This window comes from Macadamia integrifolia, chromosome 8 (genome assembly GCF_013358625.1).
Source record: "Macadamia integrifolia cultivar HAES 741 chromosome 8, SCU_Mint_v3, whole genome shotgun sequence".
Lineage (NCBI taxonomy): Eukaryota > Viridiplantae > Streptophyta > Magnoliopsida > Proteales > Proteaceae > Macadamia > Macadamia integrifolia.
This window is the reverse complement of record NC_056564.1, coordinates 13,371,723-13,399,313: the sequence shown is the minus strand read 5'-3', so window position 1 is coordinate 13,399,313 and position 27,591 is coordinate 13,371,723. Positions and strand designations below refer to the sequence as shown.

Sequence of the window (27,591 nt, the reverse complement as noted above, 5' to 3'; positions counted from 1 at the left end):
GAAAGCTCACTGCAATTGTTAGCAGGATCCATATTTGAAATGGATTAATTTGGGCTCATAGATCTTCTTAGTGGCACCCATGAATGGTGGGTCCCTACCTGCTTGGATGGATGGTCATGATATATATGCATCATGAAGAATTTTTGTGTAATGATAGAAGGTGATATTTTCAAAAATTACAAGACAAATCTTAATCATCCATGTTTACATTTTCTTAATCTAAATCTTATGTTCTCACTCAGAGTTAGGAGAGTGCACAATGCACACTAATATCATGAGTATTGACACTCATGTATGGATACACATAAGATGTATGTCAATATAAAAAAGGATATTTCAATAAATTAGATTCTGAAATTTGACATATGACTAATCAAGATCACGTTATCTCTATCAAATTGTTGGAATAGACATATTATACCTTAATTCATCTATATAGTAACAAATCTTAGTTTTTTTTTTTTTTTTGATAAATATAAATCTTGGTTTACTGCCTCAGAAAAATGAAAAATAACAAAAAATCTCTTCTATCGTGTGTGTTTGGGTTTTACTAATTACAAAAGATATTTTTTTTTTTGGGGGGGGGGGGGGTGTGGGTTTTAAAATTTATCATAGTTTTTTAGGATTTTATTTTACTTCTTGCTTTATTAAGAACCCCTGACAGTCTTTTTTTGGATAAATTGGGTAAAATCCACTGACAGTCAATATATAGACTATAGTACATTTTTTTTAAAATTCATTCTCTCTCTCTCAAATTTATCTGAAGTCTGAACTAAAACAGCTGCTTTTCTCTCTGGTCAGTCGTCCCTAAACATTCCAAGCATTTAATATCTCGTCCTTTCCCCCCTCGTCCGCTACAGAAAGCCATGAGGATGGGTTGTGACTTGACACTCCCTAGGCCCCACCCACTCATTCACTCAATCATACTGCACCACTCTCTCTCTCTCTCTCTCTCTCTCTCTCTCTCTCTCTCTCTCTCTCTCTCTCTCTCTCTCTCTAAACCCACTATACTATGAGCCAGGCAATCCATAAAAAACCGCTTTTGGCCTCACCATAATTCATAAAACCACTCTCCAGCACTCCCCACCATCTTCCTCCTCACTCCGGGTTTCTGCCGACCCGATCGATCAATCCCATCTATCATCTTTGTTATCACTCTAACATCTACTCCCCACACCTTATTATACTCTCCCAAAACCCTATAAATCTAACCTATACCCCAAAATTCTCTCTCTCTCTCTCTCTCTCTACTGCAGAAAAGCTTGTGTCTATTCCCGTCTTCTGTCTTTCTTGTCACTCTTTTTTTCTTCTTTCTCCTCACTTCAGCTTTTGGATCTTTATAATTTTCTTTCTTTATTTTTATTTATTTTTTCTGGACAATCCATCCACAAGGCTCTGGCGATCTGCTGTTCTCCAAAACAAAAAATGTCACTCGACGTCTCATCTGAAAACGTTTGTTACGTCCACTGCAACTACTGCAACACCATTTTAGCGGTATAACACTAACCATTTAAGACTTTTCTCTCTTCACCTTAAAACCCTTTTATCAATATTCATAACTTTTTAACTCAAATTCTAGATTAAAACTCTCTTTCTCAATCAAACCAACTCTAATTTTGATTACAGGGATATTAGATCCTTTTATGGATCAAATTTCCACAGTTTGGGGGGGAGGAAGTCATAGCCAGGTCTAGGGTTTCCTTTATAAGTCTCATTAAGCTTTAAACCCATTTTAATTTGTTGAGTTAAAAGAAAAGTTCAGGCTCTGGTCCCTATTTTCAAAACCTAAGAGCTAGCTTGATCACTGATCTGATCATGATGGTGTTCTGCATGTGGATCACTAAAACAAATCCTGGCTTATTCAGAATGTGAAAGTAGTGTGGCTATATATGGTTAGGGCTAGGGGTAGGGCTAGTTCTTAGGGTTTCTCAGAGGAGAGCTTTTCAACTCACAAGACTTTGCTAGGTCTCTCATATCTGAAGCTTCTTCTCTACACCTAAGGAAGTGCATAAGAAAATAAATTTAAATATTTTTCTTGCTTTTATTCCTATAGAATTTAGTGAAGCTTAATCATATTTATGATTGCATACTACTCTTGCTTGTTAATAACAAACACTAGGTGTTGATATTCCTGGTGGTGTTTTGTGCCGGCGGCGTGTATCATATGTGGTTGGAGAGAAACCTTAGGACTAAGTCAAGGACTCATCGACAGATATGGGATTGTATTGGCAATGAGATTTGGGGCAGAGTTGGTGTTGATATTCCTTCTGTTCCATGTAGGAATAGTCTAATTGTTTCTAGTTGGAGCGTTCCAGTCTCCTTCCTTCCTGTAATTCCCCGTCGCGAGGCTGTCTAATTTGGGCAGGCCTTCTTTCTTCTTCTCCTTTTTCCCCTCTGGGTGTTCTTGTATTTTTTGCGCTTTGTTGAATATATTTTCATTCACCTTGAAGAACAAAAAAAAAAAAAAAAAGGAAGGAACATTGCACACTTCCATTCATGAATTTACTCTCATATGAGTCATTAGTATATGGAAGGATTGCCTCCACCCACCACCCTGGCCTACTCACAACTGCACCATTGAAGCTTCATAAGATTTCATCTTTCTTTTATATTTTTGGGTTTTTCTGGTATATGGGTTCTCATGTTCAAACATAGTTTGGACCATATTTTTTAAGGAAATTTGGGTAATAGCTGTGAGAAATATCAAGTAGATTCATCAGAGCACAAGGCCTAGCCTTTTCTTTCTTTTTCGAATCGTTTCAATATAACAAGCCTCTTTAACAAACCCTTTGAAAGCTTTCCTTATTTATCTCTTTTATTTCTTTTCGAAAACCAAGGACTACTGTGATTTTCAGACTGCAAGAAGTCCTGCAGGAAATCTCCTTTATTTCATCTCTCCCCACAAGAGCTGTGATAATGGCTTCAGTGGTTTCCGTTCCAGTCACGTCCTTATCGACTCTCTCTCTCTTTCCCCACTAGGGTTCAGTTTTTCTCTTTCTCTAGCCCTTTCTTTTTTTTTCTTTTTTTTTTTTAAATCCCTCCTCTTGCTCTTGCTCTTATTCTTGCTTTTGGTGTCAGTCAGAAATGAGAAAAGTCAGGTGCGCACCGAAAGGAAAGAGAAATGGCGATGATGTGAGACTGTAGACTATTGAGAATCTATCAGAAGAGGAGAGTCTTTATAGTTATGTGAGACCTTAGATAGCGAGCTTCAATTCCTCACACTCAAAACACTTCTTCTTCTTCTTCTTCTTCTCTTTCATACTAGACTATTGAGAAAAGTCACGCTCTCTCTCTCTCTCTCTCTCTCTCTCTCTCTCTTGGATTGAACAAATGGAACTTTGAATGAAAGTGTAAACATCTCCAACACCTGTTATTCTATGAACACCCCCTCCTCCCCCCAACCATTTTTGAGAGCTCGTTACTGGGTGCAGTTCCATGCACATTGTGCTTCATGGTTCTCACGAAAAAGAAAACTTTTATTCATTATTTAAAGGGAAAAAATAAATAAATAAATAAGGAATAAACAAAAGGTTATATTTTTCTTCTTTCATTCTTCTACTTAATTTGGTTTCAATTTTTTTACTTATTTGCAGGTTAGTGTTCCAACCAGCAGTTTATATAATCTGGTGACGGTGAGATGTGGGCATTGCGCTAATTTGTTGTCTGTGAACATGGGAGCTTTGCTGCAGACAGTCCCTCCTCAAGATCTTCAGGTATGTCATTTCCATTTTAAAATTTTTAAAAAGGGGTCCTTTTTTTTTTTCTGAACTTTTGGTTTGAAAGAAAAATAAAAATATATAAATTCATGTGATAGAACGCAGAGAGAAAGAGCTAGATTTTTTTTTTTTTTTTTTTTTTCATCTAAAATGGAAGAAAATTCTGTCATCTTGATTTATTAGGTTTTCTCTTCCCTTCTTCTTCTTAGATTTTGTTTAACAAATAAAATGTTTTTCACTATTTACAAGGTTTATCCGTTTTTTAATCTTTACGTGGGAAATACAAATATTAACATTATTTAAAAAAATATATAGTTAGGGGTATTAATTTGATGATGAGTAACTCCTTGGTTGAGAAAAGTTTCAGAATCACAGTGTGAATTCTGAAGATTCTAGTAAGGACGGTGGATCTTCTTCCAAAGGCATGGTTTCTACACCGGACTCTGCAGAGAGTGTACAATCTGAACAATCTCAACTTCTCCCTATTCGCCGTAAGCTCTCTCTCTCTCTCTCTCTCTCTCTCTCTCTCTCTCTCTCTCTCTCTCTCTCTCAACTTGAGTTTTGGATCCAGGACCATGAAATCAAAATATTAAATCATTAAAATAAGTCTATTAAGTTTTATAAATTAAATAAGGGTGTACAACATTAGGAGGAAAAATCTCTGCTTGGAAGAGCCAGAGATAGGAAGGAAAGTATGGTCTGGTGCAGCGGATCACAGAAAATAGAATTAACTCTCTACCCCATTTAATACAAAGTGTTCGAAATACCCTTAGAATGATGATTGCTATCTCTAACTCCCTTCTGTGTACTTTGACACAGATCATGAAACCCTTTTCACATAACATTATCACTAATCTTCTTCTTCTTCTTCTCCTTCTCCCTTTTTTTTTTTTTTTTTTTTTTTTTGGGGGGGTGGTGGGGGAGAGGGTTTTTAGCAAGTGGCATAGGACTATAGGAGAGAAAAACAATATCATAGGTAGAAGAGAAGCAAAGTTGTTTCATATAAGCGGAGAGAGATGGACACAAAAGTGCTAATGTATCCTACTCTAGTGGCCCAGAGAACCTTTTTCCTTTTTTATTCATTTTTATTTTAAGAGGGGCCAGGCAACCTAGTGTGTATACAGTTTTTTGGCATTACATCAAAGATATTGATAAATATGTAAAATATAAATATATATATATATATATATATTAATTTGAAAATACTTGAAAACTTAACCATTGTCAAATTGGAGGTAAAGCACCTTATTACCTTGCCAAATCCACCACAAACAGTTTTTTACTGGAAAGCCTTTGATCCTTAGGAAGTGATCGACCTCTCTAGTTTTAGAAATGTCAATGGAACTTCAAAAATAACCAAAGATCAAATGAACATTGTAGAGATGGAGTTTCTGCTTTATGTGCAGATGTTCCATATCATCAAAGCTATCCCTTTAAACCAGAAAATAATGAGAAAAGAGGTCATGGGATAGTTGAGGCTCATCGACTGACACATATACATTCATATGACTATACACATCTATAATATGCACACAAACTATTATGTTCCTTGTTGCTGCCAAAAAACCCCGCGAGTTGGTCCTGCACAAGCACAGACGGCGGAGGCCCGGAGCTTTGTCCGGGTTAGTCCTCCGACACTCAAGTTAGGGTTGGCCGCACAGTTTTCAGTAAGGGAGTAATGGTGAGGGTCTGAGAGCTTCCTCTAGCGCCATCCGCCGTCTGTGCTTGTGCAGGACCAACTCGCAGGGTTTTTCGGCAGCAACATTCCTCTATTGATTCAAACAGTCTCTACACTTAAACTTCAAATTATTTATTAAAAAAAATAAAAATTTGTGGTACTTGCGTTTTAATTACCAAGAGTGCTAATTTCTTGCCATCTTGAATTAAACAGCTCCAGAGAAAAGGCAACGAGTTCCATCTGCATACAACAGATTTATTAAGTGAGTTTAATCTAATTTTAACATTATTTCTTCAATTATTCACTGAATGATCTCATAAATTGGGTGAGTTGGCAATGAATTAGGTATATATTCCCAGTTTAGAGTAACTTATTATTTTGGTTTTTCTTTTCACAGGGAAGAGATCCAAAGGATTAAGGCTAGTAATCCTGACATTAGCCACAGAGAAGCTTTTAGCACTGCAGCAAAAAATGTGAGTTTCTACTTCTTCTTGTGATGGCAACCGCTTTATTGAGGAAAGGGAAGAGTTATAAGTCTTCCTCCTCCCCTCTCTCTCTCTCTCTCTTCTTGAAAACCAATGCATCAAAGGACTGCTAGACCTTAGACTCCAATGCATAAGCTCTTGAATGAAATATATAAGTATCTGGCCATTCTTACATGGTCTACCGGATGTAGACGATGATAAGATAAAGTGTTTTATCGGTTTCAGTCTTTGAGAACTCCTCAAATATTAGAATGAAGAATGAAGAAAGTTAGAAAAGGCAAACAAAGTAGAAAAAAGAGAAGGGAATTTACTACCTAGAAGGCCTGAAAATGGAAGATAGTTGGAAGAACAAGTTTCAATGAAACCATAGAGTTCTATTAGGATGATAGTTCCCAAAGATGGAATAGCTAAAAAACCCATGCTTGGACTGTTCTTGCATTTAGGAACTATAAGGCTTAGTCAAATGACATGGTTCAGGGACCTTGTACTCATTCTAATTGGAGTATTACTTCAACCATAATTGGAGAACTTCATGAAGCCTCTTCATTCTTGCATCTTTTTCCCCACAAATTGTTACATACCATGACAAAAAAATATGGAAAATAATTTTTTTGAATTCATGCTAGCTTCTTGAAGAGTGAGTTTATTGATCCAGCCCATGATTATGATGACATCATTGAAAGCTTAAAAAATAGTGCTCCCATTAAATCCAACTTAGATTTTTATACTCCTTGCCATTTCAAACTTACAGTTTACACAATGATATTGTGTATCTGACCTTGTTAATAAGAGTAGCTGTATATTAAACCTTTGAATGAAACTCTCTTATCTAGAAATTAGCCAAGTTTTTAACCTTAACCACCTCTACAGTTAATCACCCTGAACATGTCCTTATTTGATTTCTCTTATTTTTTTTATTTTTTCCTGTTCTTTGTTGCTAAAAGATCCAATGTTAAAATAACCAGCCCCACACCATGGAGAGAGGAACTCCACATTCGGCATTGCCATCAGCAGGGACCTCAAACCGCACTTACGGAAAACAAAATCTATGCCTAGACATAGAGTCTACAGCTAACTCCTCCTGATTATGCCATCTATTAAAATACTACCCTCCATATTTATATCCATTATTTCATTCTCATGCGCTGCTTTTATGATAATATTTTCCTTTCATATGGATTTTAAGACAATAACCTTCTTAAAATTGTATCTAGCTTCTTAAATTCTCTGCCATGGTAGAGTCAAGATTTATTTGGACCCCTACTAGAAAACTGTGAAGAGTGAAATTATATTTGACATATAATTTAAGAACTTTACTGAATCAAAATTTCCCTAAAGGACTTCGTTTCATTTTTGGAATGCAAATAAACTTGTTAATGTTTATTAAGTTATGATTGAAGAGGGGTTTTGAAACCATGATCATTCAGAAATGTAATATTTCATCCAAGCCTATTTATTTAATTACACTAATCTAAATGAACTTATTACCCCAAAAAAAAAAATTTAAATGAACTTTACTTCTCAATAATATCATCGGAACCACCATTAAGATTGATTTTTAATTCTAGTCTGGTGCAATATTAGCTGATTCTATTGTTTTCTTAAAATTCTGGTTTGTAAATTGGTAGATATATGAGTGTTTTGTGAACTATTTATTTTGAATTTTGAAATATTTATAGTTCTGAAAGGGTTGCTTAAATTTTATTACTGTTTTGGCAGTGGGCTCATTTCCCTCATATTCACTTTGGGCTAACCCTTGATGGAAGCAAGCAAATAAAAATTGATGAAGCATTTGGAGGCAGCGAGTTAAGGAACTAAAGAGGCTAAATTTTTCTGTTAAGAAAAATTATCTTGTAAGTGTGCTAGTGTTTTAGTATATCCCTACTAAACTTGGACGGCGAAAATGAGGATTATCAAGCATCCTAATCCCCATGGGTGGGAAATGCTGAACCTCCTAAGATTTTTATTGCTTGCATCATAATAATTCTTGTCTAATACCATTAAGGGATTGCGTTCATTATCCCCCTACCCCCACCCCTCTTCTTCCTTTGTGATGGCATATTATTGAGCTAGAAAAGTATTCTCTCTAGTCATTTCCACATTAACATATTTTTAATAAATAGCTGTGTTAGAACAGCTAAGCAAAGCACAAGGGATCGAATATGGGTCCATATATGGACGGACGTGTGAATACTAATTGATGCATGAACACATGAAGCTTGTACAGTACATTAAACCCATAAAAAGAAAGAGTTTTTATCAAACTACAATCCACAAAGAAATGGTTTTTGTCTTTTATATTTGATTTTCAATATGATACCTATAGGAAGTTTCAGTATTTCCTCAAGAACTCATGTGATGGCTATTAATGGGTTGGCCTAACTTACAGTATTAAAGGGTTGTGGTCCTGTGTATGTTGTATAAAGTATATCATTCGTACGAGGCCCATATCATCATTAGAATGGATCCCACATTCCAATATAGTTAATGATATTTTATTAAAAAAAAAAAAAAAAAAGGTTAATGATTATTCAACTAAGTGGGGTTGTGGGGAAAGGCTGCTTACATAATTATGATCCTCCCTAGACCCCTCAGTTAAATGAAAATTTGGTTTCAAAATCATAGAATTATTGTTCTTGTACTATATTTTTTTATAAAATTGGCCAATATATTGGGATGGTCCTCCTACTAGAGATGGTTTTAAGGGAGTGGGGCATTGCACTGTGGACTTCTTGCTTATCATGTGTCCCTCTCAGTTCTTCTTCCCCTTTTAATGTGTTGGACGGAAAATATTAAAATCTCAAACCTCTCAGTGTAAATACATACCTGAAGAGTAGCAGCTTTTGAGTTTCACCCGTCAACTTCAGTGGCTTAGGTCTGAATGTCCCGTGCAGTGTCTAGAAAATTGGTAACCCATATGGCACATACAGAGAGAGAGAGAGAGAGAGAGAGAGAGAGAGAGATGAAGTGGCCTAACGATCTTACTAGCAGTGAAGAGAAAGGATAAGAATGGCAAACCCTAGAAGGAGCATAGACATAGCAAAGTAAGTAGTGGAAGACCCAAGAACAAGACCATCCAGGGAAGGAACTTGCAATTACACAGAAGGTCTACAGTTAGTTACTTCATCAGGTAAGCATCAATGTCATAGAGTGATTATCTTTTTGTCTGAAAGATTGTCAATGGACCTCTCTAACCTGTGAAAAAGCTAACTAGCTATCTAGGTGCCCCAGTACTGTTGGACTGACTGGAATCTTTTTTACTTGATAGGTCTTGGTATATATGAGTTTCAATATTAGATTCCAATGGTGTCCATTCATTGAGAGAGAGAGAGGGCTGGTTGGAGGTTAGCTGTCTGTCTCTCTTTTTTCTCAAAGTTTCAAAAGTGTCAATGTTGGTTGGTAGGGAGGAATAGAGAAAGAGGGGAATGAGGATTCTTTTGAGATTAGGGACTTTGAAAACTAACGGAAAGAGAGGTGGTCAGAGGCTCAAGACTACAGAATCTGATACGTCAAATCTATGTACTAATAAAACGTCTTATAAAGTCAATAGTGTTGTTAGGTTTCTATTTGGTCACCCAAAAGCTCAACTGTCATTTCATTGTTCCTCCTAGAATCTAGAGAGAGAGAGAGAGAGAGAGTGAGTAGGGAAACCAACCAACCAACCAAAAAACAGGCTAACCTTTTCGCAGGACGCAACATCACAAAACATGTCTCTGCTATCTCTCTTTTCTCCAATCTGATTGTCTTTGTCCATCTGGTTGGCTGTCTGCTTCTCTCTGTCGTATTAAGATTCTCTACTATCACCCTAACTCCTAGCTGTATCTGGTGAGCATGAGACCCCAAATCTTATCCAAACCAGGTCTCAACCCTGTCACTTTCCCAGTATATTGAAAAAATTAAAAAGAGAATTAAAAATCTTAAAAACAAAAAATAACAAAAAAAAACACATACCTTATCAGTACCATCCCATCAATCTTATACCGAAAGAGATTTAATATGAATTGATACTTTGATATAGTCTTTTGGGGTTTCTTCACCTTATATAGAGTTGAGTTCTCCTAAAATCGGTATAAATTGGCATCAAAATAACTAATACCCTAGAACAAGCGGAACAAGTTAAGAAAAGTTACTTGATGTGAAGTAGCCACTATAAACTATTGATATGCATCAAATACCTTGTTGGATCTTGTATAAATCTCCTAAAAATTTGAGGTTTTTTCACCATTTGGAGGCCAGATATTGGATGATTGGACCAAAATGACCTCATCTGAACAATAGAGTGAGAACAAAGAACAATACAAAGAAAAAGAAAAGATTATGACCTTTACAAATTTCAAAATAAAACGTAATTAAATCGAATCCTATTACAAAACAAAATGTAAGGAAGCTTAATTTGTTTCTTATTAATAGTGGCAAAATAAGAATTTTATGTAGTATTAAAGATGATCGGGCTGAGTCAGGTTACAACGAATAGGTTCAAGCCAGGCATAAAAACATGTCGATTCGATCGAACGTCCAACGGGCTAGCTACTTGCACCGTGAATGCCTATTTAATAAATGTGTCAGGCTCAAACCCGACACATTTATTAATCGAACCGGTCCAAGTCAAGACGTAACGTGTCATACTCGATTGGGCCTACCGATGCGAGCTTAGAATTGACACCCCTAGATAGATGACTGAGAATCCATGTAATAAACAATCCCACATTTATATAGTCAAGTTTTAACTTGGAAAAAGGATTAGAAATTTTTAAAAGATGAATTTTAAATTACATAAATATCATTTCTCTATAATGATATGTAATTACAATTTTTTTTTTCCTTTTTATCTTTTTTTTCGTCCAAGAGACCCCACATAATAAAAAAGGAGAGAGAATATTAATGTGAAACCCACACAGTCAAGATGTAAAATCACATGAAAAAATATCCCCACAAAATTAAAGAAATATACTTGTTGATCCAAGGCTTACCCTATGGGTGGCACTTCTCTTTTAAAAGAGTATTTGAGGAACTTGGTCAATGGATCCAGTTCTCTTGACGGCACAGAAGTCATAGAACTATTAATTTCTTTCCTATTTTCTAAGAAGGTTGTGGCCCTCTTAAAGCCCATTCTGATCCCTTTGTGGGTCTCCAGGTCAGGAGCAGGAGTTCCCAATTTGTATCAGTGATATATACAGATATCGATACCGACGCCTCAATACATGTATGGAATACGTATAACAATCCTGAATACTTTGTGCAACTTGCTGAAAAGAGCATCAAGAATTCACAGTATAAAAATATTTTGAATCATTTGCCATTTTAAATGTAGGTATTCAAATGTAGTGGGATCCAAACATCCACCGAAATATTCAGGTGCTCAAGCTCATAACCTCATTCATCATCTTCCATTGATAAATTATCTCAGCCGATACTAGAGAAGGATTATTAAAGATTTCCAACAGGACCAACACAGATTACAAAATTCAATAAAATTGGGAGGAGAATATATAGAGGACAACTGAGAGATAACTGACTACCTTCACATATCTATACGTATTTCTCCCTCCCTATGTTACACAACGAAGTGCACAAAGCTTGATGACCATCACTGCTCAACCTGAAACCTAGAAAGTAACTATGACCGACTGCAAAACATTCATTGGTATCACTACAAGGGCTTTAACCAAAAATTTAAAACATTATAAGCTCAATTTGGAAAAGACCAAGTACACGCCACCAGACTTCCAGGTCTGGGAGAGGCAAATTTACTTTTAGTACCAAGAAATCCGAGGGGCATCAGGCACAGCCACCAAGTTGCTCATCTTGCACTTGAGAATCAAGATAATCAGGCTGTGCTGCTCCCAAATCACTAATACATCCAGATTAGTGAATGGAGAACCCAAGGTCTACTTTTTATGATTCTTACCTCGTCTTGGTTTGATATATCTCCGATTAGACTTATCACCAGTTCCCAGTGAGAAGCTTCCTCCAGCAGCAGCAGCAAAATCGAAATTACCAGACCCCTGAAATGGAGACAAGTTCTGTGGAGCAACTAGATTCTGTTGGGCACCAAACTGGAAGGGAGATCCTGAAGGAGCAGAATTAAACATGAAACCAGATGATGGGGTAGTAGCTGGCTGGCCAAATGTCGGAGCAGTAGGTGTAGATGCTTGAATTGTGTCCTCTGCCATGCTATCTTCCATGCTCATCTGGTCATTAGTGGGAGATGATGAAAATGTGATGCTTGGATTTGGTGCACCAAATACAGGTTGTGATGAGACGAGAGAAGCTGAAGAGGGGGCTGCAGTAGCTGTTGTGAATGAGAAAAATGGCCCTGATGAGGCAGCAATACCTGAGACAAATGCCATTGGTGGTGCACTACCAGTAGCAGCACCAGCAGTGGAGGATCCTCCAAATGAAAACCCTGACGCCAAGGTTGATGCACTAGCACCACCAGCAGTCGAGGATACACCAAAAGAAAGCCCTGTTGCTGGGGATGATGCACTACTATTAGCAGCACCTGCAGTTGACGAACCTCCAAATGAAAACCCTGTTGTTGGAGATGATGCAGTGGTAAATGTCGGGCTGAACATCGATGATGCCGGCTGCGAACTGGAACTAAATAAATTGACAGTACCACTTGCAGAACTAAAAGGATTAGACCCAGTAGAGAACATAGTTGAAGAATTCTGTCCAAAGCCAGAACCGGAACTAAACTGTTTAGAAGAAGGGATTGAAGAACCAAACAGAGAACTACCAGTGCTGAAAGTAGAAGATGAACTCAGGCCAAAAGTGGGAGATGGGGTGGATGAACCTAGCTGGCTTGAAATGCTCTGAGTAAAGGGCGAATTAGCAGTCCCAGAAGCTGTCTGAGAACCAAACGCAGGTCCAGTGCCAGCACCAAAAGAATTAGAACTCAGATTATTGGCAGATGAAGAGGAATTTATATTACTTGTGGGGGCTACACTGGAGAACCCAAAGATGCCGCTGCCTGTGCTTGTAAGTGGAGAAGATGTCGCACCAAAAGAAAAGGGGTTTAGATTGCCAAAGGGGGGATCTGTCTTGGACTTCTGTTCCACATCTGTTGACTCTGCACTGGAAGCTATTGATGGCTGTGACATAGAGCTTGATGGAGCGACTGCCGCAGTAGTACTGGATCCAAACTGGAAAATGGGTGCTGAAGAAAATGCAGTGGTTGCAGTTGTGGCAGGCAGGCTGCTCATGGTGGCGACAGCAGTGGTGGTAGGGCAACTGGTGAAAATCACATTTGCAGAACCAGTGGAAACTGGCAATGAAGGAGGGGCAGGGACCGAGAATAACGAAGGAGATGGTGCGATTGAACCATTGCTTAGATTAGAATTGCTAAAAGAGAATATGGTTGAAGTGGCCGATGTGGATACACTTGAAAAAGCGGCATTTTCATGTTTTCCAAATAAATCTCCGGTCTTCAGAGCATTTTCTCCGCCACCTTTATCTGACTCCACAGCTTTGGTCATAGTTTCTGTTTCTGAATCAATAATTGTAGCAGGGCTGTGAAAGGGCAGGGAAGAGAAAGTTAAGAAAGGTATGCTAAAGTACTGCAACCACTAATGGACAATATTGCCTCAAAACTTCAAAAGAACTGTTCTTTTTCATTGACTAGAGAATAACTACGACATTTAAACAAGCAATTATTAAGTTTTCCACAAATAAGTTATATGCCTGACCAACCAGGGTAACATACAAGTCTGATTACTCTCCCAAAGTACTAATAATAATTCTAAGCATATTCAAGAATTTTATGATTTTGGCTTGTCCAACAAAAACCAAGCCTAACAGCAGGTTGAATCACCGTAAGTTTGAACCCAAAAGAACTGCCTATTGAATTTTTATGGGAACTCCACAACCATAATTGAGAATGATTTGCTTTCCCCCTCAAATATCAAAATATATGGGAATAAGAAGGCATTTTTGATGTAGTTGGGCGATGGATTTAGAAGGGGTCTCTTTGATTTGGGGTTCTTTATTTACTTTCCTTCATTGGTTAGAAATAAGAGTGGCAGTCTTTTATTTAGATTTGATTTTTATTTTAGTTGCTATACAGGCTAGTTTCCATTTTTACTTGGTTACTAATTTATGCTTTGATTTTCGTTTTTATAGCCTTGTAATACACTAGTGAAACTCAGCTTTTTTTGAAGATTTGAAGTTTGGAAAAATTAATTGTTGCTTGGCTGAATATGGACTGCCGTGACCTCCATCTCTCTCTTTTCTGATCTGTCTCTTATATTTCATCTCCTTTTTTCCCTCTCTTCTTTTCTTTCTTTTCATTCTTTTCATTCTTTTCATTCTTCTTCTTGCTGGTTCTCTCTCCCAGCCCCTGTTCAGGGCAGCAGTTGCAGCACCTTAGAAATCAATAGATCTTCTTCACCTCATCTTCTTTCTTCACCAACTTTTGGGGGTTAGTTCACCATTGAAGGGCGACCCTAACCCTTGAATCTCAGGCGAGAAAATGACTCCTGCTGTGAGAAACAACAACCTGCAACTCAGGTTACCTAAAGCTACCGCCCAGATTTGATTGCAGAGGGTACTGCTCTTCTTTGTTTGCTGTTTCAAAGTATTTTCTTGTTGGAACCAAGAGACCATAGGGTATCTAAGCTTCGCCCAAGATTTGGGGCTGAATCGATGACCCTGGAAGGAGCTCTCACCACCGCCAGTTTTCCCCTCTTGTCGCTGGTTCTGAAATCTATCGTGAGTGTTGAAGGTTGAAGAAGATGATTCTTTAAATTTACAAGTAAAGACAATTACTTATATTTACTAGAAAGCCTCCCTGTCCTGAAAATTGTGTTCTATTATTTCCTCCCTTAATTTAGCAATTGCAGAATACCCCCCTCTTCTAATTTCCTATCTTAGTTGTCCCTGTCACTTGTTATAATATCAGCAATGCACATGGTTGTTTCTAAAATTACAAAAATGCCACTCAACCAGTAAATTGAGATATTTTGTCATTATTGTGGGCCCCAAGCGATCCGATTCCAGCTTTTGGAACCCAGCTCCACATCAATTTTTGAATGAGATTTCAATTTCACAACTAAAAGCTTGTGTCTAGAACACAGAGGGGGGTGGGAAACAACCAGGATTTCAAGCATCAAGATGCTGAGGAACATCATTCAAGTTGTCAAAGGAAAAGAGAAAGAAATTAGCACAACAGGTTTCTTGTGAAGTGGTAAATAGTTTCTGCGAGTGAAGACTGACCTGCTCGATGCCTCTAGCTTCAAGACTGTCTGAGCACCGGATTTCACGCTCGATTCACTGAAACTGGAAGTTGAGGAAAATGTAAAAGGAGGAGCACTGTCAATACTCTTAGACCCAAAGTTGAACACCGGAACAGTTGTCTCCTTCACTGGAACTACATTACTAAACAATGGTGGCGACTGACTCAGAGTAGCTGGCTGAGCAACTGTGATTGAGGGGAATGTCACAGGAACGGCAAAACCAGGGTTATTTTCATTGACCTTGGGACCGTCAGAAGCTCCTGTATCACTGGATTTGTTCAATGTCAAACTTGCAGGACTTTTGATTTCAGAAACTGGAGGCTTCTCCACGGTAACTGTTTCAGTAGCAACAGCTTTGCTCTTCTCCACAGCTGAATCCTCCAGGATTTCATTGATGCCAGCTGTATGTACATCTTTGGTACTATAACAATCATCATCGAGTTCCAGAAAATCCTTCAAAATAAGGGAAAGAAAAATCAAGACAAAAATGCTGCGAGCACATATAAAGTGAACAGAAATGGACCAAATCTAGGTTCACTAGAGAATATAGCAATCCAGTCTCTGTTCCATCCACCAATGATGTGCATACAAAAGATTAAAGCATATGGAGTTCCAAGGTACCAGCTAGGAATAGAAGTGTTTCCAAGATGGTCAGGATCATCATATGAAGCCTGGTCCTCGGGAATATGTCCTCATCAAATATTTAGCATTTGGTGGCAATTCAAAGTTGGGCTAATCAAAGAATGGATAAAGAAACAACAGAAGACAGCTTCTAGAAGACCTAGTAAACCAGGTATAATTCTTGGCTATCTTGGAATAACTACAAGAATTAGAGAAATCACAAACCTCATCTACGCTCATCTGGAACGCTCTTTTCCTCTGTGGAGGGGTCACAACAGAGTTGGAAATTGCCGAATCTGCAGTCCTAAAACTAAGGACAGCATCTTTTTTCACAGTAGATCTTTCAGCACCGTTAGACTCAGGAGCAAATTTGTATCCAGAACCAGCAATCCTCAACGGAACATTTTCTTCAACCTTGTCTAGCTTTTGAGAGGCAAAATCTTGAGTAACACGTGAAGATGTACCACCAACACCATTCAAAGAACCACTATTCTGTACATTATTCAGCATTTTTGGTGAATCCACTTCCTCCACGCTTCGAAGAGCTTGTCCACGTAACATACTAACTGACAGTTTTGCAGGTGATTTCTCTCTAGCAATATCTAGCTTGAGCTCAGCTGATTTCTCTTTTGGAGAAGGCACCAGTTTATCAAGCTGCTGCAAGATTTTTCGGGCCATCTCACTCGACTGAGAAGGAACAGAAGCAAAACTTGTGCCAGGGGCACAATTATCTCCATCTTCTGCTAGTCTCATCTTTGGGATGTTATAATTGGATTGTTCCAGCAGAAGTGGCTTCTGAGTCAAAGAAACAGAACCTTGAGCGACATCAGAACCGAAAGCAGTTCCGGGAGTAGGAATTGGAGTCTCAGGAACCAGTAAGCCACTACTTTTAGAAGACATTAGATTCGTCTTCTGACGAATCCTGCGTATGGGACCAACAGATCCAATATCATTATCCAAAACTGAACTCCTTCGCTTCGAGACCTGGAAATCATATTGGAATGATACCAATAATCAGATCATAAAGGTGAATTATTAGAATATGGTACTAAGGCTTTTTAGTGGGCTTCAAACAATTTAACCACCTGTTTTCCAGTAGAAAGTGTGTTGTTCTCCAAAATCCACGAAGAGGTTGATTGGCCAGCATACCCATCCTCCATGGTCCCAATACCCTGGGAAATGAGCAACATAAGATTTCGCATCCTATCTGATGGGCACAGATAAAGAGAGAGGGGATATCATATATATATATATATATATATATATACCTTGCCAGCCGAATGAATTCTGGAATATGGTGTACGAACCATACCGTATATGGCAGATCTCCCCTGGGATCTTGGGGTCTGATAACCATTTTCAGAAACCCCAGAGACACCAGCAAAGCGAACTGATGATCTTGGTACAAGTGAAAGACCAGATGATTTCCTTGGAAATGGCACATTACTCACCAAAGGTAACTCTTCTCTGAGCACCTGACTGCGCAAACCCAATGTTGATGGTGACACTTTTGAAGGTATATTACCCATGTAGGCTTTTGCAAGTTCTGCTGGTGAAGCAATCTCTTTTGCAAGGACCTAAAGGACCATATAAGCAAATGGGAGATTAGTACCTTACATGTGAACTTTCAGACAAGAACCACGTACAAACCACCATCAAGCATTCGCAACTACATTAAACGGATAGAGGAAAAGAACTGAATCTGTTTTCCTACTCTTGAATTAGCAGCAGGGACTGAAGCCTCTCCCAGCAATCTTCGGGTATCCAATACATTTTCTTGCTCTGAAACATTTGCAAGTTCCAATTTGTGATTATCAGCTAGCAGCTGTGATGTACTAGGTTCAGATCTTTTGTTCTTATCCTCAGCAGGTGTATCAACAGCTCTCGAACGGATTAGTTTTATTATATGGTCAATCTCAGCTCTGCACACAATCGAAATCCATCACAAACAGATTCTAGAAGTGTTCACAGTAAAATGAATAGTATTTTAAGAATACACGCAAGTACCCTCAAAAAAAAAAAAACAAAAACAAAAAAAAATGCTCAAGGATTAGGTATCCCAAGCAATCAATATATCTACAAGTGTCTGTAGCTTCTTCAGGATTCCCATCCTAAGCTGGACATTTGTCAGTAGGTTGAAAAAACATAACAGATTACTCCACGGATAGGTATCTCAAACAACCCAGACATCTGTAGATTAGACTGTAATCAAATAATCAGTGCAGATATCAGTCTAAAAGATCTCCAAAGTACGAGATCCAGATCTGAGATCCCACTGCAAACATGACATGTAGACACAAACAAGTGTATGTAGCTTCCTCAGGATTCTGGGCATTTATCAGGGGGAAAAAAGGCTTTCAAACAATTAAAGAGGGTAGTCAATCAATTCTATTTCAGAAAGGATCTGCAGCCTCTAGAGTTCCTAGAAGTGCCTTGGATATTAATTAAGTTGTGGACATTGTTTTTCGTAAGTGCTTGCTGCTTTTTTTACTTGTGCAAAACATCAATAAAATGAAGCTTTTCCCCAAGCTTTCTGCTGTTGCTGTGAACCTCTTTTTATCATTGAAGTTTTCATCCAACCACCACCAGATCACTCACATATCTTGCTCCCACCAATAAAATAACTCACATATATTGCACTCACCAACCTTGATAGTCACCCTGATGCAGTTAAGATCGTCCAATTGGGCCGTGGAATTCTTTACTTTGGCCCATGGTTGGATTCTGTGGATCTTGGGCTTCTTATTTTTGAGTCTATTGATGCAACGGGCCTCTTATACAAGCCTATGTAATGAAATATGAAAATCCAGATATGTGATCAAATTTGAGATATAGGATGTTATACCCACAGTGCATGTGGTGCATATGTGATGTTGTTAGTGTTGTCAACATAGTGCAGGCAGCAAAGCAGCAGTACAGGTGACAGCTGTAAGTGCAGAGTGTACATGCAATGTACTAGTGTGGCAGAGTATCTACAATGATGTTCAGTGACCAGAGGTGTTCTAGCAGAGCTGACAATGACAGACAGCTTCTTGACAGTGCAGATAGTACAGAAGCAGTAAGTTCAGGACATGTAACAAAATGACAGTGATTCAGAGGTTTCAGAACTTATATGACTAAGTTACAGTGTACAGCTAGCAGTTGTGGCCAAATACTGCAATTGCAACTTCTGGACATGTGGCAGACATGTGCACACAGGTGATGTGGCAATGTAGGGAGTGAACTGGTGATGGCAAAACCAGTAGCACAATATTCATAAGTGATGTGGCAGAGACCATGAGTGCCATACAATGAGTGGATAGGATAGACAGCATGTTTGAGGGGCTGGAATGGCCACACAGTGATTTGGCAGTGGTGTGACAGTTTGGTAGGATATTGAGGTATCCGGGCCTATGTGGGCAGCATAGGGCACCAAATTACATGCTTGTGCAAGGTTTGGCATAAGGTGGAAGCAACGTGTGAAGGCCCAGTTCAATAAAAATGAAGAAATCAAAGGCTCATGCAGAGGCAGCATGTTTGTGTGCATTTTTGGAAATTCAAATCGCCAAATGGGAAGGAGTCATACACATGAAATTGTAGTCCTTCGAGTAGTGAGTCCAGCGCAACTAGAAACGTGTCGATCTGATATCGGAGTGAAAAGATCCCATAATCTTCAGGCCAATGCATAGGCTGAAAAAGTAGTGTTCTACAAATGAGTCAGGTTCAAGCCCATTTTTGGGATCCGTGCAATGCACCTGGGTTGATGGTGTCTTCATGAAAAATGTAGCTCTTCTAGTCTTCTGTACGTAGAAAAAAGAATCGGGTCAATCGGTGTTCGGACAAGGAAGATATGGCCATTTTCTTATATTATCGCGTTGAAATAAGGCCAACCAGACTCAAACCGGCGAACCGATTGAGAAATTTATCAAGTTGGACGTTTTTGGAAGTGAACCAACAAGCCGATTGCGATTTTTGAGTTAATTTTGACGGGTTCGATTTATCTATCTTTAAGTCGAGTTTTGAGCACTTTCCAAGGAAAATTAGAGGAAGATTATTTCTAGCAAAGTTGTAGATCTTTGAGTCTACTTTTTGATGAAACAAGAATCAGACAAATCGGAGTTATATAGAAGTTATGCCCCCCTCTGCAGCAATGAAGAAAGGTCAATCTACTAGACTGATTTTCGGTTCAATCTGGCTGTTGGACCAAGCTCGGGTTTGGGTAATTTGTTGGGGAGTTCAAGTGAAATTAAGGGATTTTTGCCACTAACTCTTCCAAGAACAAATTAGGAGAAAATGCCCTAGAAGAGAGAGGAACAAAGCAAGAGGAAGACCGTTGAGTGCCTTCCCAAGCCCAATTTTGAAGAAAAAACTTAAAGAAAGGCTTCAGCAATGAATGTGAAGAATTGATTTTTCTTCCACCACCATCCTTAGGATGTTAGAAGCCCCATTGAAGTTTATAGTGTGTGGTGTAAGCTCCATTGAAGATTTGAGAAGTTTCTCTTCGCAAAAAATAAGGGAAGAAGAAGAAAGCAAGAAAGAAGCAAGAGGAAGAAGGAGCGCTCCCACGCTCAATTTGTGAATAAATCCCTCCAAAGAAGAATTGAATGCATTGAGTGTTGTTATATCACTTCTATCTACCGTCGTACGTGTAAATGAAAGTGCATGGAAGATTGGAGAGGGTTATTGAAGTTTATTGAAGCCAAGTGAGCTCATGTGAGCGGGAAAAGAAAAAGAAGAAGGCAAAGATTGAGATCAACTACACTCGAAGGTTCAAGATTCTCCATCAAAAAGGGAAAGTTGAAGATTCCATTGTGCATCTGGGAATCTCTGACAAGCTCTCCATCCCTTTATTGTCAAGGGCAGTACTCTCTACACATCAAGTCTCATTTTGTATGACCACCTAGGTTGTTACTGTAGGATAACCTAAGGCATTGATTGTAAGGAGAGTGACTTGTATTCATATCTTTCATCATATACATTATAAGGGGGTGAAACCCTAGCTGAGTGCTATCTCAAGTTGAAACAGGTGTCATAGCACCTAGATTACCAATGTAATCAAAAGCTAGTAGAATATTGAACAAAATACGAAACCTAGAAAGGGTATTGCTCCATGAAGTAGGCAGTAAGCCAAACCACGTATATCTTTTGTACTATGTATGAAAATGTGTATTGGAGTGCATGGAATTGTATGCTTGCAGGATGGGTGTGGTTGTCTGGTAGATCTAGCCACTGAGTGGTTGCATGGTGGACCATCATACCACTGTGTATTTGACATTGACAATTGTAGATATGCATTAAATGTTTTGTGCATGTGTGTGAGAGTGTTGTTCATTAAAAAAAAAAAAAAAACTTGAATGTCAATCAACGACGACTTGCATTATTTATCACTATCATGATAAAATCTCATTTCCGTAAACACTTGCCTGGTAAATGTCTTCTGCTTCAGAATGTGCTCAAGTTCATCAATCCCATTATTTTCAGAATGATTACTCAGGTTATCATTTCCATTGACAACTGGTTTGTCTATCCCAAAAGGATTCTGCCACTGAAAGTTATATCATAGAACAAACAATTTCAGGTACAGAAACTACTGGTAAATAGTTCATAAAAAAATAGGATCAATATTATCAGGATGAAAAGGAGATAGATGATTACAAAATGCTGAAAATTAACAACTGAGAATGAGTATAACTTCAAGTTTCTGGTAAATTAAGGAAACAAATGCAAACTCGAGGGGATAAAGAACCCATTAATTCACATACCCAACAAGTCAGGGTTTCAGAATTTTGGACGGAATAAAATCTATACAGCAAATATGTGGGAATTGATGAACAGCAATCACCTGATACCTTATGTGCTCGTAGAGGAATGTAGATCATGTATTTGATCAGAAATCAGGCTACAAGGCATCAAGAACCCCATTGTGGTCATAAATTTCCAGGTCAACAAGTTTGTGAAGCTGTGACTTTGGTACATCTGTAAAGTTTATTTGTTCAGCTTCACAATGAACCAAAGATCATGAAAGTAGAGGCATGTGCCCAAGTCATAGCAAAATTGGATAAGATGTGCACATAGATTATCGGTTCTCTATGTTTAGAAGAGTTGTTTGATATCATACTGCGTATGATGATCAACATTCCCTAGTCTCATCAATCAAAATTATACATCAAAATAATCTGTGCAATAGGGTCACGGAAACCATAAAACCTACTAAAGCATCACATTAGTATCAGAGCTCAAGGACTTCATTTCGCTGTCTAACATGATTAAGGGAGACAAATTTTTTGGCAGATCTCCTTTTAACATTAATGTGTGAAGGAGGCACTACACTACTGCTCAGATATCAGATGAACATGCAAAGGGGACCTACAAACAATTTTCAAGTGTTATGAACAATCTCGAGTTCATTCGATCTATTCCAGTTCATCTTAACAGTTCTTTTTTTCCTTGTTTGGGCACGGCATTCTCTCAAATCCATCTGCAATTTGGTTCAATGTACCAATCATCTTGAGGAGGAGAACTGCATCCCACCTTAGCAGCATGACTTGGAAGGCCCTTATGTCCTACATTTGAGTTCTCTCTTGGTTTGGGTTGGGTTCAATCATCTTTCCAATAGTTTTGCCGACAATGTAGGATTTTTGTTCTCCCTTAACTCTTCATATATAGATCACGGGTTTTTAGTAAGAGATATAGTCCTACATAACCAACTACATTAAAAAAATACACCATGAGACCACGTCCTATATAAGCTAGTCTATTCATCCATGTTTAATGCAGCAAGGTAAAAGATCCAGGAAAACGTTGGCGTAAAACCCAAAATGATAGAAAACCCACACATTCTCTCAATGATGATAAAAGCAACACTGCTCACCATTACATGCTTTGTTTTACCTTATCCAAGGCACACCAAATGACTTATATACATACTCCATCCTATTCTCGAAATCTGGGGCCATGTGACTACCATTAAAGTACAAGCCTTTACACAATTGCCCAAGTAAAGGAAAACTACATCTCCCCAGAGTAAACAGTAAACACATATTGATTTCCATCACTCCAACTGTATCACAGTTTGTGCTCAGAAGTCTCTCCCAAAGATTCATAAAATGTTTGAAAAGTTTGATCCCACAATAAATGGTGACTCCAAATATAGTCCTTAAATGTTCTCTCTCTCATTCTAGTATGTTTATAAATACATCTTTCCGCCAACCCCAAACCCAAAATCTGATAATGGTAATGATGACCACCAACCTTAAATTTAGCCTCACTTAGATGCGTACAACTTTCTTAACATCCCACTTAGCATTACTATAACTTTCTAAATTTTTCATCCCTAGCCTTTTGCAATGCTTATTACTATAACTTTCTAAATTTTTCATCCCTAGCCTTTTGCAATGCTTAGAGCAAGGCTTGACAATCTGATTTATGCCTGAACTCCACGCTAATTTTGCCCCCTCTCCCCACTCTTAATTACTCTTCTATATATTCTCTAGAATGAACTCTTTTCCGACTCTTTTAATTTAATCAGCCATCTCATTCTACATAAAACCTGTGTCTCCTTCCAAAATTCATTTACAAAAACTTTTTTTCTAAGTTCCCAAATTTATTTCTTTCTTGGCCTATATTTTCTTTCCTTCTGTTCCATTGATACAAATTTCTGAAATTACTAAGCTACATGTGGTCACTTTTCTTAGGAATACTTCCAATTTTGCCCCGTCTAAAATGCAAGAGCTACTGAAAAATCTGTGCCTATTTCTCATAATTTGAGTGGCCTCTGCCATGTTTACATACATATAAATCCTACTATGAAACCCCTGCTGTGAGTATAATTCAGAGAATTGGTTACAGTATAAAAGATAATCATGTAAAGTAACAGCATTTTTTATGTTAGCCGTCTCTCGCTTGTTTGGTATTAGTATACTGATACTGGATATCTGAATCATGTTTGATTTGGTACAATTAGCTCCCTAGGGATTCATAATTAAAAATGAGAACTTCAGCAAGTCAAATTTACAACTCGTATTAGTCTATTTGAAAGATGTTCAAATAAATAAGGGTAGCATGACTTCAGCATTGACGCTAAAGAATCCTAAGGTGACTCCAATCTTGGAGGGTAACACCCAAGTCATTAAGCTACAAATTTGGTCCAGCAGAAGGTTCACCAACAATACCATGATGAAGGTGGATATTTTATCCATCTTGAATGAGAAGGTAGAAGTAAAGAATTATTGCAGATACATTTAAACCTAAAACAGCATAAAGTTACTTCATCAATGAAAACTAAGGGTTTTTTACATAAATACAATCAAGCATCATGAATGAGCTACACTAACTACACAATAAAAACGGAACATTCTGACTTACAGCATGAACTGTTTCTGAAGGTTCATTTCTCGGTTCACGGTCTGCCTCTGCTAAAATAATTCCCAAGGAACAACATTAAATTAGGAAGATTCAAACATTCATACTTACAATTTAAATAAATGAAGAAATAAGAAGATAAAGAGAAAAAATTTAAACAAGACCCACCAAAAAAAGTAAATCAAGCACATTTAAATTTAAAAAAAAAAATATATATATATATATATATATACACACACAACAAAATCAGCCTTATCCCAGCTCAATGGGATCAGTAAATGAATCCTAGCCCTCCAATCAACTCTATTCGACATCATACTTGATACAAGGCCTAACCTATGCATGTCTTTCCTCACCACTTCTACAAAGGTCATTTTAGGTCTACCCCTAGGTCTTTTAGATCCTTCAATCTAAATCAAATCACTCCTCCACATTGGAGCATCCAAAGACCTCCGTTGAACATGGTCATGCCACCTCAAACAACTTTCCCGTAGATTATTAGGTAACGGAGCTACTCCCTATTGTAGAACTAGGATTGACAAGTCAAACTAATCCCAATGCTAGAGGATACTATCAAAGAACAACAAATCAAGGCACCAAGGTAGTTCCAAAAAGTAAGAACAATGGAAGAGATCAGTCCTAAGACAGGGCTATCGATTCAAGATTTTAGGGTTTCTGAGATCAGGATATAATCAGATAAGAAAGGACATCTTAGGTACTGAAATAGGGTCATAAACAACACAGAAAATATGTCTGAATATCAAAGCAAAAAGAAACAACCTAAGCCATTGTATCGATTTCAGATTCAGGTCTGAAAAACAGGGTAAAATCACTACAGGACAAAATTTGGTTGATTTTGAATAACTCAAAATCAGATGGTCAGATGGGGATGGGGATGGGGCTAAGGTCGAGTCTCAGTCTAGATGGGGGACAGCTTCAATCCAAATTAGGGCCTATTCTGATGGCCCGGTTGTTCTACAGAGATATGGATGGGGAGAAAGAAACTGGGGAAAATCTGGGCAGAATTTAACAAGTAACAAACTGATCGATTACCTGGAGATCTGAGATTAAGTTTGATGCCTTTGGTTGCTTGAATAATAATAAGAGAATAAGATAAACTAAGAGAGAGGACCTCTCGGGCTTCACACCGCATAGAGTCACTGGATCAAACACCAGCCTACAGCCTTGATCAGACACAATACTAGTTCTCAGCAGAGAAAACAACAGTAGCAGTCTAGCAGCCATTAATTGAATTGTTCAAAATTGTGGCTCTAATGGGAGCCTTGCCTTGTATATATAGTGATAATGGGGGAGGGAAAACAGCTTAGCAATTGGAATGTTTCAAAATAGGAAACCTCCCAATCGATTCTCTCTAGTACATAAGTTTCTAAAAACAAGATAGAATATAACTAATACTCTTTTTTTTTTTTTTTTGGTAAGAGAATCTAACAAATACTTGTCTCCTAAGAAACCAAACAAAGAATAACATCACTTAAATTGGACCAGGCTGGTTCAACTAATGAACCGAACCACTAAACCAAATAAAAAGTAAAACAAAACACAAAAGACCAAATCATGGGCTAACTAAGCTGCCCTCTTCTTCCTCCTTGAATATGTCTTCAATTCTGCATCACTTCCAAACCAGCTCTAATATGATCATTTTTTTATATCCTTCCTAGTTTTATCACTCATCCATCTCAACATCCTCATCTCCGCTACACTAACTTTATCTACAAGATATTTCTTATAAATATATGATTGGGGAAAAAAATAAAGGAACTTACTACTAGGAATTACTGCATTGGATTTAAAAACATGTGTTACAACTTACAAGCACAATCTCAAGGTACTTACTACTAGTAGTAAAACTTATTTTCAAAATTTTAAAATGTACCAAAAGTGGCAACTGTTTGCCTTCAGAAATAAAATGTTTCAATTATGTTTTAGGGGGAAGGGGGGTGGGAGGGGGAGAGCATAAATGCTCAATTCAAATGTTAATAGTGGCATACTACATTCTTAGTTTAGTTTTTTCACTCCCTTTTTCTTGTTGAGTGAGTCTGAGAGCAGCTTCAATTTTCCAACCCAGTTTTGGGGTATTAACGTTCACAGAACATTTAAGAAAGCTCCTTCACTGGCATAGTTTGATTGAAAGAATAATAACTTATAACCATAAACTCTACGGGTTAGTAGTAAGAACACTGAGTAAAACCTAAAAACAAATGGATTATTTTTCTCCTAAAGCAAGGGCAAAGGCAGCGCTCCCTAAGGGCCCCTAAGAAGTGCATTCTTTCTTACTATAAGTATTTTCTCCAACTTCTAGAATCCAATTACGGAAAATTCAGCCAATTTCAAAGTAAACACTTGTTCTCATCGTGTCAGTGAACTCATCAATCACACTTGTTCTCATCGTGTCAGTGAACTCATCAATCTCCAACAATATCCGAATTAAAAAGGAAAACTTTTTAATTGTAACAGTCGAGATCATTAATGATATATCTACAGAATGCCCTAGGAAGCATCGTCTAAGACATGTCCTAATCAATGTCCCTAATACCCCAACCAAAAGAAACCCTAGAAACCCCCCCCCTCTTCAAAAAAATAAAAACGAACATGAAGTGGAGAGAAGTTCATTTTCCCCAATAACAAGAAATAAACCCCTAAAAATGAAACGGACGAGATCAAGTTAAATGCATAAGAAAGAGAACAAACCTGGAACCGCCTCTGGAGCTGGAAGCCTCTTGCGGAACACGGAAGAGAAAAATTTCTGTGCACTTCTGGTGATGACTCTAGAGGCAGGATCCACAATCTTGGAAAGCCATCCATTGTTGCTCCCTACTTCCACAGGATTCCTGAGTGCAGTCACTGGTCGATCATATGGCGTCGCCTTTCGAAACGGCTTTTTTCGAAATTTTCCACCTGCTCCTCCTTCGTAACCCCCAGCCGCCGCGGTCGACATGAAAGAAAGCTCAACCTTCCAAGCTCGAACACACAGATGAAGAAGAAACAGAAAGAGAACTAGCGAGGGAGCACCGTTCTAGGGTTTCTTTTGCGGCCGCAGAGAAACAAAACGCAGAACATACGGTCTCCCCAAACAGCATTATAGACCAGAGGGAGAAATGACAGACTCGTATTTCCATAATCAAATGAACGTGGTATGTGGTTATCTACCACAATAAATAAATCGATTCCAATCAAACGATGGATAAGGACACCGCACGCGATGAAAGCCGTTACAAGCAGGCCAATGAAGCTGAAGCACGTTTTTTATTCATGCGGGCGGGCTTCGGGTAGCCAAACAAGGCGGGCTTGTGGGGGAAACGAATTTGCTTCGCGGCCACTTTCAAAAATCGGATTTGGATTGAAATTGACCGAACTAATCCAATCGATTCTGGCTTAGTCTAATCGATTTCGGCCGGTTTGAATCTGAATCGGAGCTGAGAGTAGTGACGCGGCCACATGCCCTCCACGTCACTTATTTGAGAAGATAAGGAGAATCAATTCACTAGCCTCTCAACATT

The 27,591-nt window shown here is 38.2% G+C and overlaps 2 protein-coding genes across 8 annotated transcripts; one reads left to right on the top strand and one right to left on the bottom strand.

Annotated features, from left to right (window-relative positions):
* Positions 1-1,081: 1,081 nt before the first annotated feature.
* LOC122085421 (putative axial regulator YABBY 2) lies at positions 1,082-7,896 on the top strand. Of its 6 annotated transcripts, none has more exons than XM_042653850.1 (6): positions 1,082-1,494; positions 3,594-3,713; positions 4,084-4,207; positions 5,608-5,656; positions 5,792-5,867; positions 7,599-7,896. In XM_042653850.1, the coding sequence occupies exons 1-6, from the start codon at positions 1,426-1,428 to the stop codon at positions 7,695-7,697; spliced, it is 537 nt and encodes a 178-aa protein (XP_042509784.1). In that variant the 5' UTR covers positions 1,082-1,425; the 3' UTR covers positions 7,698-7,896. The 6 variants fall into 6 exon arrangements, with proteins under 6 accessions (XP_042509784.1, XP_042509782.1, XP_042509781.1 ...); XM_042653848.1 differs by having other exon boundaries at positions 1,090-1,494; positions 4,078-4,207; XM_042653847.1 differs by lacking the exon at positions 1,082-1,494 and adding an exon at positions 2,084-2,329.
* Positions 7,897-11,247: 3,351 nt separating this feature from the next.
* LOC122086493 (nuclear pore complex protein NUP1-like) lies at positions 11,248-27,186 on the bottom strand. Of its 2 annotated transcripts, none has more exons than XM_042655319.1 (9): positions 26,783-27,186; positions 24,077-24,126; positions 21,136-21,257; positions 17,448-17,655; positions 17,002-17,310; positions 16,819-16,905; positions 15,959-16,717; positions 15,093-15,565; positions 11,248-13,391 (listed from the first exon to the last, which is right to left on the bottom strand). In XM_042655319.1, exons 1-9 carry the CDS (start codon positions 27,027-27,029, stop codon positions 11,768-11,770), a joined length of 3,879 nt encoding a protein of 1,292 aa, XP_042511253.1. In that variant the 5' UTR covers positions 27,030-27,186; the 3' UTR covers positions 11,248-11,767. The 2 variants fall into 2 exon arrangements, with proteins under 2 accessions (XP_042511253.1, XP_042511254.1); XM_042655320.1 differs by having other exon boundaries at positions 24,077-24,123.
* Positions 27,187-27,591: the final 405 nt, after the last annotated feature.